This window comes from Fundulus heteroclitus, unplaced genomic scaffold, assembly GCF_011125445.2.
Source record: "Fundulus heteroclitus isolate FHET01 unplaced genomic scaffold, MU-UCD_Fhet_4.1 scaffold_82, whole genome shotgun sequence".
NCBI lineage: Eukaryota > Metazoa > Chordata > Actinopteri > Cyprinodontiformes > Fundulidae > Fundulus > Fundulus heteroclitus.
The window spans coordinates 846,847-865,335 of NW_023397274.1; the positions used below are offsets into that span (position 1 = coordinate 846,847).

The 18,489-nt window shown below is 39.9% G+C and overlaps 1 protein-coding gene across 2 annotated transcripts in view; it reads left to right on the forward strand.

Annotated features, from left to right (window-relative positions):
• Positions 1–14,747: 14,747 nt before the first annotated feature.
• glis3 (GLIS family zinc finger 3) overlaps positions 14,748–18,489 on the forward strand; it is a 31,213-nt gene continuing 27,471 nt past the window's right edge. The window contains exons 1-2 of one of the 2 annotated variants that reach the window (XM_036134465.1): positions 14,748–14,943; positions 17,621–18,073. In XM_036134465.1, coding sequence (XP_035990358.1) covers positions 17,698–18,073 — 376 coding nt within the window. In that variant the 5' untranslated portion in view covers positions 14,748–14,943; positions 17,621–17,697. Of the gene's footprint in view, positions 14,944–16,985; positions 17,094–17,620; positions 18,074–18,489 lie in introns of those variants that run through there. The other variant, XM_012869157.3, reaches the window with a different exon arrangement.

Here is an 18,489-nt window from a genome sequence, read left to right on the forward strand (position 1 = left end):
TCTCTTTCTTTCACAGCCGTTGGCTTAAACAGGATTTATCTCAGCACATTTTCTCAGATGATAAACTTTCTATTGGAAAAAAGGTAATTTATGAGCACTGTCCAGGCAATTATTCTGAGGGAAAAAGACACTCCAGTGCCTTACAAAGTTGCAAAAGTTTCCCATAATTCACCTAAGCAAGCACATTTTACAGACACGCGTGCCCACCTTCACAATGCATACTGTGTTGAACACCAATGATCTGTGGTTTAAAATAAATATGGTTCCTCCTCATCCTCCTTCTCATTCAGACTGTCTAAAAAATACTCAGTCGCTGCAGTTTATTGAGCTCTCAGAGATACACGGTTTCCAAGGCCACGCTTCTCAGCTTGAGGAAACGATATATTGAGCAATGTGGAAAAAAAAGAAACGTATGATAATTCTGTTCAGGCAGTGTGGAAAATGGTGCAGTAGCAGCACTGCTGCTGCAGGAAAACCATTCAGGTAGACTTTTTTTTTTACCCCCCCTTGCAGGCTTTAATCAATTTGTCTTTTCACCCTTCATAAGCACCTCACCCAGCCAATGTTATTGCTTAATCTATTTCTTGGCAGTGGATGAAGTCACATAAACACACACACATTACTATATCTGGAGCTTCACTGCCACCCCCTCATAGCATACAAAGTCCTTATCGCCAAGACAACTCTACCGCGTAAAGTTTCCCTCTGCTACTTTAGACAGCATCTTTTTTTCTGTCTGCCTGATAAAAAAATATCACAACTAATAATTTCAGCTTTATATTTCATTAGTATGTACAGTATGTAAAGTGGCTTTGTGAAGATATAAATACACCTTGAAGCACTCCACATTTGCCACATTGCAACTTCAAACTACAACAACTTGAGATTTTATGTGACCTATCGAAGCAAAAGTAGTGCAGTGTTGTAGAGATAAAAGAAACCGATAACTAATAAAAACATTAAAAGTGAAGTGTCCTTTAACTTTGGCACACCCGTAGAAGATTAGATGGAACCATTTGCCTTCAGAAGGTGCAGTATCTAGATAGAAGTTCAGTCAAAGTGTAAATACAGCTGCTATGTGGAAAATTGAGAGCTTTCCTGGAGAAGATTAATGAACAATCTGAATCATGAAAACCAAGGAACCTCCTAGAAAGGACGGAGAAAAATGTGTGTAGAGGTACGAAGCAGAATCAGGTTAGAGGAGATCTCAGTAGGCCCTGTTCAATCCATCTGATAACAGAGAGAGTAGAGGACAACTGCACACGCACCAAGATGTGGCCGTCCACCTGAGCCTTTAAAGTGCAGGCAACAGCTTGGAAGTTGCATATTTAGGAAGGTGGTCTATTGAATAATAAATAAAGCTTACAGGTAGGCAGAGAAGACAGGAAACGAGAACAAAGCGAGATGATGAGCACAACCGGGGTGGTATAGCAGAGGACCTGATACTGGTAACGGCTGAGCTGACAGAATATATAGGAAGGGAGGCGGGAGGAGCAGCAGGTGGAGCAAATTAACACAGGTGAGAGGAGCAAAAGGCAATTAAGCAGAAGGAAAGGAGGGCAGTGAGCTGGCAGAGGGAGAACTGAATCTAAAGGAATGGCCAGACATGAAGGGATAACCTAATCTAAACTAAGGACAGGCAGGCAGACAGTAAAGATCTAACAGAATTATTAAAACCAAAATGAACAGAAGCAGACTAACACAGGGACCAAATCTAACAGATGCAGGAATAAACAACTAATATAAATACTGAACAGAAAACTAAATGACAGAAACTAGGATCTAAGGATAAACAATGGTAAAAGTGCAATACGTAAACAGGCTGCATGATCCCCTACAATCAAACCCCTGGGGATCCTGAAACAAAGAGGCACTGTTGAGGTGGGATAATCTGTCACCAGGAACACTGTTATCAGCTGCTGCTTCCCCACCTGGAAGGGTTTTATAGCTGACGTTATACAGTACATCAAAAGCCCTAAACTTTCTAAAAGATGGACCCCAAACAGGACACGCTGTTCCAGCTTCTTCCCTCAGGAAGGCGATACCAGACCGTTATAACCAGCATCATCCATTTGAAAAACATCAACCGGCAATAATTACAGAAGCCTGGCAGCTTGGCAATGTGTGCAGTGTGCTCAAATGTGTAAATAATCTTCAGGTTTTCTGATTTTATCCTTTTTTTTAAACTTTATATCTAACTATTTATAACTGCCTGAGCCAAACGGCGCCTTGATCTAGTTGTTATTCCACATGAATGATAACGACAATTAAGATAACTATCTTATCTCAGTCATGCACTCCACCAGTCTGGCATCCAGTTGTTGAAGGAAACCCAAATGAGCTCCAGTTTACCCAAAGCCATGAAGGAGAGACCGCAAACATGTGGAAGAAGGCGTCCAAAGTAGAACTTTTGGCCTACATGCAAAAGGCTGAAAGCGAACACTCAGCATCACAGCCTCCCCATTGTGAAACATGGTGGTGGCAGCATGATGCTGTGGGGATCCATCTCATTAGCAGGGACAAAGAGACTGGTCAGAGTTGAAGGGAGGATAGATTTGGACTAAAAACCGAGCAATACTGGAAAGAGACTGGAAGAAAAGTTGAGAGGTTCACCTTACAGCAAGTCATACCGGTTCAAATCAAAGAATATTCATATGTTAGAACGGCCTAGTCAAAGTCTAAGGGTGCGTCTTGTTGAAAGTCTTTCGAAAGACTTGAAAATTGGTGTTCGGATTTACTTAACGATCTAACCCGACAGTGCATGAGGTATTTTATAAAGGAGAAGGGCCAAATATCTCAGTCTGTAGATGTTTCAAAAGTTGGCAGAAACATTGGAGTTAGTAAAATCCACAGCATACCTTTGAGATTTACACAAAATAATATTTATGCAAAACTGAAAAAGGTATTGTTTTTACCTTCCCTGAACAATCCTTCATCTCTTTAAGTTCGGTTTGTAAAATCCTACTGAAAAATACAAAGACGTATCTTGCAATGACGCGACAAAACAGGAAAGAGTTCAAGGGATAGAAATACTTTTGCGAGCCTCTTTCTTATCTGACATCATATAACATGCAGTGGTTGTTTAGGTGTAAGGTATTAGACGAGGTTTAACTCGCAATAAGCCGTCAGCAGTTGAGGCGAATTGTCTTTGTGGGGCAGTAAAATCACAAGTTACAAAAACTTAATTAACTAGGTGAGCCTTGGGGGAATCTTACAAAATGCCTCCCCAAGCAACAGCAGAAAGCTCGAATGACCTCCAGCTACCACAGACCTGCTTACTGATACAGAAAATGTGATTGCTTTTCATATTCCAGTGCATTTCCAACATTTCCCATTTCACCTCGGGACACACAGATGCTCCGCACGCACCGGAGTAGGTGGAACAGAGGGGGGGCGTGTGCGCGCGCGAGAGTGGGCGTTATTAGCTAAATGAATTTTAATAAACATCCCTTTGAAAAATAATGAAAAGTAAGACAATACGAAAGACGAGATTAAAAGCTTGTTGGAGTATGGAAGACGGATAATGGGATGCAGCGGCGAAGCGGATGAGTTTAAGGAGGCGCGCAGAACCGCGTGTTCAATTTATATGTAAATCAATCCACCTAATGGGATGACCTCGACCAGGTGCGACGGGATAGGGAAAACGGTCCCACCTGAAAACATTTTTAAAAAGTTTGAAACTTCACCCGCAGCATTTTTTTTTTGCCAGCCCTGTTGTAATAACCCGTTTAGAGAACGGGCTAATGAGGTGATTTATTTCGGCTATACGGCGACACGCATCCCCGCCTCAGCCTATATGTGTGTGGGTGCAGCGTGGGGAGCAGGTTGGCCTTTTTTCCCCACCCAAGCGCATGTGAACGTAAGCCGGATCGATAGGTGACAAACATACCGCCGCGGAGGCCTTGGCTCCGACTCGCCCCCTCTCTGCTCTGCGGTTGTGTGAAACAAAGATAATATATGTCTCTCACGCTGACCCTCCTTGTTAGAGCGACAGCTGAGGATAATCAGGAGAGAACAAATGATGTGCTGTGAACCCCCCTGCCGCGTGACTTTTGACCGTACGGGCATCCTGTCTACCTGATGACTGTCACGGCATCGATGAAAAGTAGACTGCGCGCCCGGTGTATATCTCTGCAATTTCTTTAACAGAAAGATTTCTTTTCTTTTTTTACTGTTATTTTCCAGAGGAATTGTCAGCGAAGTCCCTCCGTCTATCAGTCACTAATGGTGTGGAGCGGAGGGAGGCTAGGACACCTGCATCCGCCGCCTGATAATGAAGATGATGAAGATGGATAATACTTTTAGCCCATTTGAAAAGCACGTTCTCGCCGAGAGAGTGATTACGGCAGTAATTGGCATCCGCGGTGGCTGCCACTGGAGATACTCGTGACGATGTCGCCGTGGCTAAAATGTAGATAACATTTACATTGTTCATACTAAAACAGGAGGTCCGACTAAACAAATCATCCATGTTTCCCTGTGAAACGAATAGCCTGGAATACACAGGGCACAACTTTGAGGTCAAGCTGTTGTGAAAGCAGTTTAGTTATTTAGTTTTAGAAAGCGCAGCGCAGAGATGCCCCGAATAAAATGTCTGTTCTTTTGAAAAGGTGAATGAGAAAATGCAGATCTGATTTTCCAAAGCAAAAGAAGTTGGAAATTAAGACAGTTTAGCCAGGGGACATTGTGACTCACCCCCAGCATGTCATTTTTGTGACTTTTCCACACTGACCTGTCAAAGTTTTATCTTATTTAATGACACAAAGTAGTGCATGATTGTGAAAATAAACATCAATTTGTTGCAAACAGTGTCCCTTCTTCTTTCCAGTCTTCTCTAAAGGGCAGATTTGTGGAGTACACAACCAACAGTTGCCCTGTCGACAGATTCGTCCACCTTGGCTGTGGATCTCTGCAGCTCCTCCAAAGTTACCATGGGCCTCTCAGCAGCTTCTCTGATTGTTCTCCTTGCCCGGACTGCCAGTCTAGGTGGACAGCCATGTCTTTTTAGATTTAGACTCTTTACATTTTTTGGGGGATTGAACTCCTTGAGAGATAATCAAAGCTTGGGATATTATTTCATGATCTGTCACAGGGGTGTCTGCTATCCTGCGACTTGTAGATGCATTCACTTTGAAACACAGCCAAATCTGAAGGCTGATGCCCCTCATCAGCATGTCATGCAGCTCCGTAAAGGAGCCAGTCATCTGATTCAGGGGCTTTGCTGTGGAGCACATGGTACCACAACAAACCTTCCGAGAGAGGGGCGCCCACCAAAACACACAGACCGGGCCTGGAGGGCATTGATCAGAGAGGCAGCACGGAGGTCGAAGGTAACCCTGAAGGAGCTGCAGAGCTCAACAGCAGAGACTGAACTACAAAAAGGGAACTGAAAATTCGTAAAATTGTGTTGAAATTAGTCTATTTGTCCTTGATATGAGCAGGTAAATCTTATCTGCCAATGGAATGAGTATTTTGATCCCTAAAATAAGATAATTAGATATGACGCACTTGAAATAAGATGATGGAGATGAGTTGTTCCGATTTCAAGTGCAAACATCTTATTCCATTGGCAAATCATTTAAACTTGCCTGCTCAAATCAAGGACAAATACACTAATTTCAAGAAAATTTTACTTACTTTTAGTTCCCTTTTTGCAATGTGGAGGATCTGTCCATAGGTCAACAATAAGCCGTACACGCCATAGAGCTCGGCTTTATGGGAGAGCGGCCAGAGGAAAGTCAGTACTTGGTGTTAAAAATAAGAAGTGCACCTTTTGAGTTTGACCCCCAAAATGAACGTAGGAATGAAGTAGGAATGCTTTGGTCTGATGAAACAACTCTTTCGCTATCAAGGAAAACATTATGTCTGGTGCAAACCCAACACATCCCATCGGTCCAAGAACACCATCCCCACAGTGACACACGGCGGTGGCAGCATCATGCTGTGTGGACATTTTTAGGCTCCAGGGGCTGGTAAACTGCTTCAAGTCAAGGGAAAGATGGATGGTGCTAAATACAGGGATATTGTGGAGCAGAACCCGTCATTCTGCCTGTGATCTGAGACTGGGACGGAGGTTCACCTTCCCAGCAGGGCAACGACCCGAAGCATCCCTCTAAAGCAACACCTGAGTGCTCAGGTAAAACATTTAAATGTGTTGGAACGGCCTAGTTGAAGTCCAGACCTCAATCACATTAAGAATATGTGGTTAGAATGGAAGATAGCTGTTCACAAGCAAAAAAACATCTAGAATGAATGAGCCGGAGCAGTTTAGCTTTGAGGAATGGGTAAAAATCCCAGCGGCAACATGTGGTGAGCTCTGACCCAAAGCCACCTGCAGCTCGGCAAAGTACGGACCTTAATGGAGGGATAACAGTTATGGACGTTGAAGCTTTCTGTTATCATGTCCCATTTGTTGTTTGCTTTACATTAATAAAAAAAAAAGTTGTATTACATCTTGGAAGCTGTGGGTATGTTCTGTAAATTAAATGGTGGAAACGTTCAAACAATCCATTTTCATTTCAGCTTGTGATGCAACAAAACAGGGAAAATGCCACGAGGGGTGGGGGGGGGGGTAGATTAACACTTTTTCAGCTCCCCTTCTGTGACTCCTAAAGCCAATTAGTTGCATTTATTTTGAGCGATCAGAGTAATGGGTGCTGACTACAGATACCCAACATACCTTTTCAGACTTTTCTTTCTAAAACCATAAATATTTTCCCTTCCATTTCACAGCTATGTGCTGCCTGTTGTTGACGCGTCAGATGAATCCAAACAAAATACACCGACATTTGTAATTGTAATGTCACAAACTATGAAAGATCTGAGGGAAGTTGACACTTTTCAAAAGCGCCGGTACTCTCCGTACGAGGCACAGTAGTCAGAAGTGACCCATCCATTCGTCTTTTCCTTTCCTGTCTGCCCTAACATCCAGATGACGATGACTATGAGAGAAATGGACTTCCATCTCCATCCATCAGTCTAAGCTGACTTCTCTAATCATCTTTACGGGGGAAGGATGAAAGAAAAGGAATGACAGCAGGGAACACAGGGGTCTACATTCTCTCCTCCGGGCCCTGTCTCCTGCCTCTTCCTCCTGCTGTGTTTTTATTTATTTATCTTTTTCCCCTCTCCAACAGGATGACTCTAATAAGAGAGCGCTGATACAACAGCCCACACATTCAGAAGGGTATAGGCCACGGGCTTGTTTTAATTTGAGCACACATTCAGGGTTTAAGAGCCCGAGGGGTCCGGGCGCCGTAAGCTCCTTCTTTCATGCTCGGATGTTATTAACGGCGCGCCTCTGGAATCACATGAGTGATGATGAGGCCCCGGGGGGGGGGGCTCCTACACAGTCGCTGCCCCGATCAACAGTGACACTTCCAAAAAAATTTCAATGCGGACACAATGAGTGAAAAGAAGCTTGGACAGCGTAAGATGTGGATGGTGAATGGAAGGGGATTTATTTTAAGTAACTGAAATCCAATTAAATCTGCGCTACTCAGGCTTGACAAGATGTGGCTCGGGGACAAACACTAATCCTCCTTTCTATTAAAACATTGATGCACGAGAAGTAAAACCCCTTCGTGTGGTTACATCAGAACTGACCCTCGAAATGCGACAAGGAGACGTTTTATTTGCAGAAGACCCGCCTGCTTAAGGTCTCGCGCGTTGCATCTTTTCGTGACTGTGAAACTTTTATGCTGCTCTGCGGTGACATCCCTCAGGAGCCGCTTGGTTGATCCGATTTGTAAGTAGACTGATGCTGCGGAGCTGTCAGGTCACCTGGACGGTCCAGACATAGAGGAATGTGTCATTAGAGCATCGCCTGCAGCCCCCCTCTCTGTCAGATCACCCCCCCCCAAACATTCGTCTTCATTAAAAAGGTTGTTTCTGAGCAGATGGTTAACAGTAACCCTCTTCTTTGTACCTTTTTCGCTGTAGGGCATTGCCTAGAGGACACCCAGCATCCCCTGGAGAGCCCTGAAAAAATGCACCAGCAAGGGCAAAGTAATGCAACTTGGTAATGACTATCAGGGGAGCTTCATAAATCTCCCTTTGAAGTGTTTCGAAATAAAATAATAAAGGAGGAAGACATGTCTATTTTGCAGAATTTTCAATTATGTCACATCCTGTGGTCATGCAGCTCATTATGATGCGTTTGAGAATCCTGTGAGATACAGGAAAGAACCCACAACTCAGGTGGGGGTGCGGGGGGGTGCTGTCAGGACAACTATTAGTCACGCTCGCCACAAAATCTGGCCTCTATGGAGGAGGGTCAGGAATGAAGCAACTGTTGAACGAAAGTCAAAAGAAATCCTGTTTGCAGTTTCACACACGGCCCTGTAGGGGGCGCAGCAACACAGTTGGAAAAAGTTGAGATGGCACCAAAATTGTACTTTCTTGGCTAACATGCAAAAGAAAATGTTCTCTACACTGTGAAACATGGGGGCGGCCGCATGGTGCTGTGGGGGATGCTTTTATTTACAGCAGAGACAGACAAGCCGGTCAGTTTATGGACAGATTGATGAAAGATTATACGATGATTATGATTTGGATTAGATCGAGGCGTAATCAAGAGTTAGACTGGGTCAACACAAGCTCAGACCTAAATCCTTATGAGAATCTGTGGTAAGACGTGAAAATTGATTCCCGTACGCTCTTCATCAAATCTGACTGAGATTGAGACTGGGCAAAAAATGTTTAAATCTTCACATTCTCTAATTTGGTGGAGATATCAAGACAAAAAGCGGAAGGTAAATATAGATGCCGATCAGATCGCTGCAAAAAGGGAACTAAAAGTAATTAAAGTTTTCTTGAACTCGGCGTATTTGAGCAGGTAAATAGGATTATCTGCCAATGTAGTGAGTATATTTACCCCTAAAATAATATAATTATATATATATACTGCACTTGAAATAAGATGATGGAGATGAGTTGCTCCTATTTTAAGTGCAAAACGCTTATTCCATTCAACTCGCCTGCTCAAACCATGGAAAAATACAGTTATTTGAAGAAAATGTTACTTACCTTTAGTTCCCGTTTTTGCTGTGATATTTGTAAAAAGAAATTAAAAAACATGTATCCTTTGCCCTCCCCTTCACATAAACCGCAGGCATTGTTTTAGCCACACAGTCAAAACACCATGATGGATTCTATTGTTTAGAAGAGACTTTTAATACATTCTTATACATAATCTAACACACTATGTGTGTATTAATATCCTGAGAGTTAGTATGAGAGGTGCTGCAGGCTAATAGCGGCCATTATAATGAGGGATGATACCAATAAATTGACATCTGCAACACTCTCCCGTGTACTCTCTACTTCTGCAGTTAAAAGGATTGACTCAGCCTTCACTAACCTTGTGTTTAACTTGAACTGTCATTAGCAAATCAAAAGTAGATTAATTAATCACAGGTCCACGGCAGTGCGCATTAACTTAAGTGACCATTGTAATATAACTTAAAGAGAAATCACCCACAATTTCTCTTCCTGACACCAGAATGAGTGCTTTGCTGCTTCCAGGAGTGCTGGGCGCTGTCATCAAGAGGGAGAAAATGGATTCTGTAAGTGGGGGAGAGTCTATTACAGCATTAATTCTGCTACAAATGGAGCTATTCACTAATGGTCTATGCTTAAATCTTATCTTGTCCTGTTTTTGGGCTTTTTTTCCCCTCCATATCTGTTCCTGATCCTGTTGCTTTAACTTTTTTCCAGATTTCGCGAGTTCTTTTGTTTTCAAATTCAAGAGATTGAGGATGTAACTATGATCCTCTTGTTGACCACGCTGGCCATCATTGTGAGTCACCGCAGACGGTTTTGCTGTTCTGTCTCCATCATTACCATCCTATTAGACTCCTTGACTCATGTGGCAGAAGGAGAGGAAAAAAGATAATTCCGGCCTCAGAGAAGTATCCTTCTAATAAGTAAAAGATTTGCCAAGCTTTGTTGTAGTTTTACATCTCTGATCTTCACATGCTTTTTTTGTTTTCCTTGACCTTTAGTTCATGTTTTTCGTCCTAGTCTTTTTTTTTTATATCGGAAAATTTGTGACGCTACCTCCACTTTGTTAAAAGAATCACTACGGCACTGCCAACCCATTAGTGGGGTAATAGTAGCTCCTGGTGGCAGGACAGGGAACTGCATCCACAGATCCACACCATCAGTATTTGTCGACTTTTGAACTGTTTTCACATTTTTTCAGGAAGCACCTACAACGTTTTATTGACATCTTTGTGATAAATAACACAAAGTATTGCATAATTGTGAAGTGGAACGAAATAAATACATCAAATTATATTGTTTTGCACAGCTGGAAACCTACCAGGGCATTTTCTATTGTTGCTCCTCAATTATGGAATAATCTGCCCCTGCACACGAGAGAGGCTCCTTCACTGCCTACTTTCAAAACTTGGCTTAAAACGTACTACTATTCTTTGGCTTTTACCACTAGCAAGACTTAGTATTTGTTTTAAATTGGTTTTAATGTTTCTTTTACGTGTTTTTTTTATGCATTCTATTTTTTGTTCTTGTTTTTGAATGGATTTTTTTTTTGTTTGTAGCTATGTACGGCACGTTTTTAAGCACTTTATAAATAAACTTGCTATGATATGATATGGTATGGTACGGTAACACGAAATGGCCATTCACATGAGCTGCAAACAAGCTCTACTCACTAAAGCAGCCACTAAGGGTCCCCTAGTGACTGAAGGAGCTGCAGCTTAGGAGGGTGAATCTGACGTTGGCAAAACAATTATCCATGCACTACATAAATATAATTTATATGGATGATGTTGTTGAGCTGTTGAAAGAAAGGCGAAATAATTCCCCTCTGCAGTTTGCCACTAGCCATGCAGGGGCGTGATCGTGAAAAAGAAGGACCCTCGTTAGAAGAGACAAAATCTCAATTACATGTAAAACATTGTGTGGCAGAATACTAAGATCTCACACTTCATGCCCACTGTGAAAAGTGGTGATGGCTCCATCATGCTTTTCCAACACTTCCCTTCAGTGGAACATGAAAGCTGGTCAGAGTAGGTGAAAGGATGAATGGAGATGAGTACAGGGTAATCTGAGAGGAAAAAACACACGGAGCTGGTTGCCTACACGTAGTAGAGGCCGCTTTGCTCCACGAAAATAATAAAGGAGTTTTTTTTTAATGAACCGAATATAAATAATGAATGAAAACTTGTTTGCAATGCTTAATCAACACAGATCCCTTCAAAATCAGTGTTGATCTCTTTCATCGCCAATCAAGTCATAAAGTTACAGAGCTTTAACTTTTACAGCTTGAATGAAAGATTATAAAAGGTATAACAACGATAATAAGTAGAAGAACTATATTTACAAAGCACTTTCAAAGTGCTGAATAGTAGGCGTTAAAGCTAATAAAACAAGGAATAAAACAATACTGTTTTAAAACAGAATAAAACAGAAAAACAATATAACTTTAGCCGTCGAATTAAAGTGGGTCTGTGGCTTGGTTTTAAAAAATATGATCAGAAGAATACATTTCTACATAAAAGTACTTTAGTTTTTTTTTTATCTTCAAGAAAAACCCATTAAAGCACTTCAAGCCAAGAGAAATTACCATCAATATATATCTAATAAAAGTCCTGCAGTGAGAACCCAGTGCTTGGTTCGTGTCTTTGTGTACCTTTCTATTGTCTGGCAAACTTGAGGTTCATCATTATTACAGTTCATATAACTTCCCTCCATCTGTAAACATGCTGGTTTCCATGCCATCCTGCAACACAATCCACAGACAAACACTTCAGCAACGAGCTAAAAAGGATCCTAACAATGGCTCATGTGCAGCGTTGAAGAAAGAGGAGGAGGAAGATGAGGAGGAGGAGGAGGAGGAAGAGGAAGAGGGCTAGCACAGGAAGCAGACGATCTAGCAGAGACAGATTACAGGGTTTGACATAAAAATCCAATCACCTCGTCATGGTCTGAAAGGTCATTAAAGAACGTGTTCAGTTTTGCTCCTAACACGGCACATTATGAGCTGCAATAATTATACTGACTGAATTTATTTTGCATTTTCATCAACTTCAGAACAAGGCACACAGCTTTTCCCAAAGGTTAAATCTGAAATGTACAATGCTGTGAAAAAGTTGTCACCCCCTCGCTGATTTCATCTTTTCTTTCTTTTTTCTTTTTTTTTTTGTCACACTGAAAGGTTTCAGATCAAACAAATTTTAACATCAGACAAAGATTGCTTCAGGCATTACAAAATTCAGTTTTCAAATGATGATTTTGTTTATGAAGGGGTTATTCCAGGTGTCTGCAACATGTGGCTCTTTGGACCTTCCACAGTGGCTCTTAATAACTTTGGCTACAAATTATATTTTTATTATGGTATTTAAATGTAATAATGATCATAAATGCATGTTTGCAATAATTGCTTTTAATTTTCACAACATAATGATGCTAAAAGTGCCAATATTTGTTTCATTATGTTGAAAACTATGATTTTCTTTTTTTACATCATCTACAAATATCAACATCCCGTCCATCCTGGTTTTTTTAGACCACAAAATAGACATAAAAGGGAGTTTCTTTAACCATGACAACATATTTCCTACAGTAGATCTTTAACAAAAATTATAACTTGTCTTTTTTCAAAAGGCCAGGCAACATTTGCATTTAATTCAAGTGGACTGTAGGCAAAATGGCTCTTTAGACTGTAAAGGTCGCAGGCTAGGGGATTTGCATGTTGCTAAAACAGAGATTATCTATGGTTGCCAGCAGAAAAACCGATGCACAAACCTCTGTGCCAGGCTGTCCACTACAAAACACAGTGGACATCAAATCTGACTGACGTTACACTAATGATGCAACTCTTACTCGCCTGTAGATGTCAAGGACTTTGTTTCTCATCTGTTCTTAAATTTCTTGAGATCGGGGCATGATGTGATGCTTTTTGAGATCTTTCACCCAGTTTCGTGTTGTCAGACAGGTTCTATATTTAAGTCACTTCTTTGTTGGTAGTAGGTAGTAATTGGGCCTGGGTGTGACCACTGACACTGAACTCAGCCATCCAAAAAATATATTTGATCACAGTTAACTCGTAATTTGACAAGAGGGGTGTCACTTTTTCACATAGATGGTTTGGAAAGCCTCTCTTAAAATAATGCGGTCCTGATTTTTGTTTATTTCTTTATTTAAGATATCTTTAAAGGGGAAAATACTTTTTCCACACCACTGTATGTTGCAGTAAGAGATATTTCACATCTTTTTTATTTGTTTTGATCCTCATAGATAAATTAGACTGAAGCCAACTTTAAATATGCACGATTAAGGAATAGCCATGCCACGAGCCTTAGAATAACAAGGAAATACAGCAATCAAGGAGTAAATAAGGTAACTGCAATGAATGTAAATTGTTTTTTATCTTTCAGCTTTCCAAATGAAAGAAGTAGATGAAGCTTTGTGCTATCTTGTGCAACCTGACTGTGGATTATTAAATGAAAACGTTTGTTTTGACTGTTGATTAGTCAAGCAAATCTGAAACTGTTTTGCTCAGAGGAATGAAATTCCTCTGTTCGGATATAAACTGTTCGGTTTACATATAACGTATAAATTATGTTATATTACGTAATATATTACGTATAAAAGGGGTTTAAACATTTTCCAGGAGCTCTGGTCAGATGAAACAAGAATTTTACTTTTTGGCCCACATGCATAAGGTGTGGTACATGTGGAAGGAAACTAACAGTACACAGAGACTATCCCCTGTGAAACATGGTGGTGGCAGCATCATGCTGTGGGGATGTGATTTAATAGGAATATTGGAGGTGGTCAGAGCTGATGGGCGGAGCTAAACCAGCGAAACCAGTTAGATGCTGCAGAAATCATAGAGGTCAGAATTAGCCATGGTTTAATTTATAAACAAAATGCGAAAGGTTAGTTCTAGCAGTTATTCATTCTTTTATAGATTTCAATCATCATCAATCTACAAAAAAAGGTGTATTTTATCCACATGATATGAAAGTTTGATTTTTTTCTTTGCTTTAAAATCTAAAATTAGAAATATTATTTGTATTTCTTTAGGTTCAGAGGAGCGCTTACATTTTATAGTTTAGAAACATTATAAGACTTTTGTTTTTCACCAAGACCCATGACGATTTTCAGGCTCCAGATACATTTAATATATCAGGAGTAAGGGTTAAAAAAAAAAAGAAAAAAAGAAAAGAAAAGAGAAAAGTATCTTTGGATAGCAGAACTCTATTGGAGATTCATCTAAAATATGAATCTCCAATAAAAATCACTTCAATTCAGTTTAACTGAGTTTATATTTATAGCATTGGTTGATAATAAAAATCGCCTGAATACACTTTAGAAAAACCATGAACCCATTTACATACATAAAGTCCATTTAATTCTGTCATAGTGAAAGATTCAGTCAGTTATGTACATGACGATAAAATACACTAAAGTTCGTGGTTGTAACTATCAAAAGGTGAAAAAACATATATATATATATATATATATATATATATATATATATATATATATATATATATATATATATATATATATATATATATATTAAATAAGACCTGTTTCAAAGTTATTATTATCTGATAAATCTGTCATCTCCTGGTTGAAGGATGAGGATCTATGCCACCCACACCCTCCACTCACACTAGCCCAACCGAAAATGCCCTTAATGATTTACTTTTGAGGTGTACTTGAAATGACGTCGTGCGCACACAGCCGAGCCAAGGGCAAAAGTGTAATCGGGAAGCGAGAGAAAATAAAGAAGTTCCTTGAAACAGAGGAATGAGATCGCAGGGAGACTGCGGAGGGATTTCCTACAGGCTCAACTTTTTCTCATTTTAAGCTCGGCGAGAATCGCCAGAAGTGAGACGAAAGTGAGGCGCTCGGAGGACCGAAGGAGACGCGTCAGTTTTGGAGGGCAGAGTCAGCGTATTTAAGGTAAGTCCATGCGTCACAATGACGCGATGATAAATATCAAAGTCATCTTTTGTTTTCAACTGTTCGGACAATATATTTCTAGGATGGCAAGACGAATCAAATAACAATAGTAAGGTAGAAAATATGTACTGTTATATTACTAAACTTACAACTTACCATTCCTATGCGCAGCGCTTCAACAAACTTTCCATGTCAACATTACCTGTTGTACAGGTCTCAATTTTATTTGTTTACAATTATATATATATATATATATATATATATATATATATATATATATATATATATATATATATATATATATATATATATATATATATATTACGATTATACTGCCCTGTTGAGCTTTAGCATGTTTTTATCCCCCACTAATGATGACATGCCAAACAGGTATGAAGCAATGTGATGAGAAGGGTGAATCTAACAGTGTTGTATCATCTGGACAAATAAATAAATGTAAAAAAAAAAAAAAAAATGTTAAAATTATTTTTTGATCTATGCAACTCCTTTTACAGTTAGTAATAAAAGTACTTACAAAGACAGAGCACAAGTCAAAACATTAAATTAAAACATGATTAAAATGACAAAAAGGAATTCAATCAATTACTGCACCAGTACCCCTCACGGCCCCATGAGGGATAAGCATGCATAGATAATGGATAAATGGGTGGATGGATGGATGGATGGATGGATGGATGGATGGATGGATGGATGGATGGATAGAAAGATGGATGTCAATTGCTATGACAGAAAAGAATGAGATTGCTTTCAGCCACTTTTTTAAATGAAGCACGCCTTTGAAGACAACACAAAAACAACAAAAGTTTGTTTGACAGTAAAGGTGCAACAGTCTGGAAAAAGCCACCATGTTATCTGGTGCTTGGAGCTACAAGCAGACTTTGATCCGCGGACTTGAGAGCTTGGCTACATCCAAATACCTTACATGATAGCTTCTATTTCCTGTTTCTTGACCTTTCATGGGATCAACAGTAAGAACTCTATTGTGGGGAGGAAAAGTAGCTTCGGACTGCTGTGCCTGAAAGTTAAAGTCAAAATTTTAAAACAAATACTAAAATGAACAGGTAACCAATGCAAGGACATTAAAACTGGACCAATGTGAGCTCTTTTGTTTGTTCTAGTTAAGATGTTGCGCTCCATTTACCTCTGAAGTCAGAACAATGAGCTGAGAATGGCGTAATGCTGCCTTCCAGTTGCAGTCGGAACTCACAATTCCTGACTTCTGATTGGAGGAATCAACCCGAACAGACCCTAAAGTCGGACTATCCCACTCAAAAAGTTGGAGAACTTTTCTAAGGTCTACTGTCGGATCCAGCTGTGATGAAAACATGTTTATTTTACAAGACCCAGATCTAAGAGTGTGTCTAAAATCAATTTTCTACCTGTCGTCAAATTGGAATCCTGACTTTTCCGACTGTGTTAACTGAAACGCTGTTCACTTGGGTGTTACGCCATTCCCATATCCTACTTCTGACTTCCTGGGTAAATTTGACGCAGCATAACACCTTAGTTAACAGCATTCCTGTTAACACAGTCGGAGAAGTCGGGATCAAAAAGCTGTTGTTTTGTTCGTAGTACTCTGTGTCTGATCATGTGTTTACTTCACATGAGTTGTACTCTGTGCAAGTTCTTGTTTTTGCATGTTTCTTTGGCAGCGTCACAGTGCCACCAATGGGCCCGGCATATCTACTACAGCCTTTTCAGTTGTGCTGCGTCCTCTCGTGTGGACGCATATTTTTTTCTTAATTGTTTATGAAAATTTACCGTGTTCGTCTCCGTGTAGTCAATGGTCTCAAATACTTAGAGAATACATTGAAAACACACAGGAACCAGGGCAGGAGAAACAGTAGAATGCCGGAGAGAATGACAGAGTCTAAACAGTGGGGAGAGTGATTACTGAACAAGGAGCAGGTGGATGATTAGAAACCTGGTGCAGCTGTAAGTGAAGGCGAGTCGCTGAATTAGAACTGAGAAAATTGCTGATAGAGCACAGGGGGAACCAGAGAAGCAGAGACAGAGTCCACAATATAGGACAAAGCAGAAATAGGGCACATAAGATCAATTAAGATTAACACCAAAAGGTGACAAAGAAATTTAGATACAGGAGCATGAATTAAATACACAGGTATTAGGTAAGCAAAGAGGGAAACATAGAAAAATAAGAGTCTGACTAAAACAAAAGTTGTGATCTAGCGCGTCAAAAAAGTCAATGTTTAAATGTAATTATTTTTTTCCATCAAGATTTTTTTTTTATCTGTTTGATGACAAGATATTTAAAATGTCTGGAAACAATCTTTTTTTTTTTTTACTTTTCCAAATTACTTGGACAGTAATCAAACTAAATTCCGAACTTTTCCGAGACTTTTTTCAAGATTACAAATTAACTCTATTTTAGTTTTCACTCATATTACTGAAGAAATTTATTGTATGAAATGAAAATACTTTAATAATCTTTAGTTTTGGAGCTGTGTGCAAAACTGAACAATGTTTTCTGTAATGCAAGTAATTACAAAATAAACTGGATAGATTGTTTACTTTAAAATAGTTTTATGCTCCTAATGGAAAATATGTATGTTTTACACAAATCATGTAGCTATTAATCTATCCATCCTTTTTTGAAATTGTTTCATATGTTTGTAATTTTTTATTTTATTTATAGGCATGGCTCTTGGACACCCATTTTTCATCTAAAACACAGCTGCTGGAATAAGTTCCTATGCTGAACCTGCCTCAGCCATGAGTGGAAAAGGTTGCCAGCTCCTCGTGTCGCCCTGCAGTGTCTCCCCATCGCTGAATACAATCAGAGGGCACCAGTCCCACACCATCGGGATACCGGTGTCTTCTTCACCTCAGCAAACCCGATTTGAGTCGTCCAGAGTCAGAACGGAGAAATCAAAAAGAAGGAGCATCCACTCTTTACCTTTTGGGAACCAAAATGAAGACGTTATCGTGCCTAACTTGAGCCTCCGCAGAAGAGTGTTGACCAATGGTAAAAGTCTATCCGTGCGGGCTGGAAACCCTCAGCAAATGCCCGCTTTGCAACTTCAAAACACAACCACCACAAATGTCAAGAATGGCAAACTCCTAAACTCCTCCAATTACAGCATTAAAGGTAAAAACTAAAGGATGAGAATGTATTCTAATATAGGTTTTATTTGTGCTGCTGAAAAGTATCGCACTTCTTAAACTTTCCCACAGTTTCTCATGTTGCAACCAAAAACTGTAACGAGTTTTACTGAAGTTTTATAACAATTTATCATTTATAAGTATAGTTTATTTCTCCAATTAAATCTCCATTAACTCTGGCCCAGCTAAAGAAAAGCATCCCCACAGTAAGATGCTGCCACTGCCGTGTTTAATCGTGAAGATGGGGCTTTCAGGGCAATGCGCAGTATTTGTTTTCCATCACTAGTAGTGTTTTTATAGAGCATAACAGCTTCAGTGTTGTTCTTTTCTCATCTCATAATGTTTATGTTTCTCTGTTTTAACAAATATAAGAATCCAAAATGGCTTATAAACAACATCCCT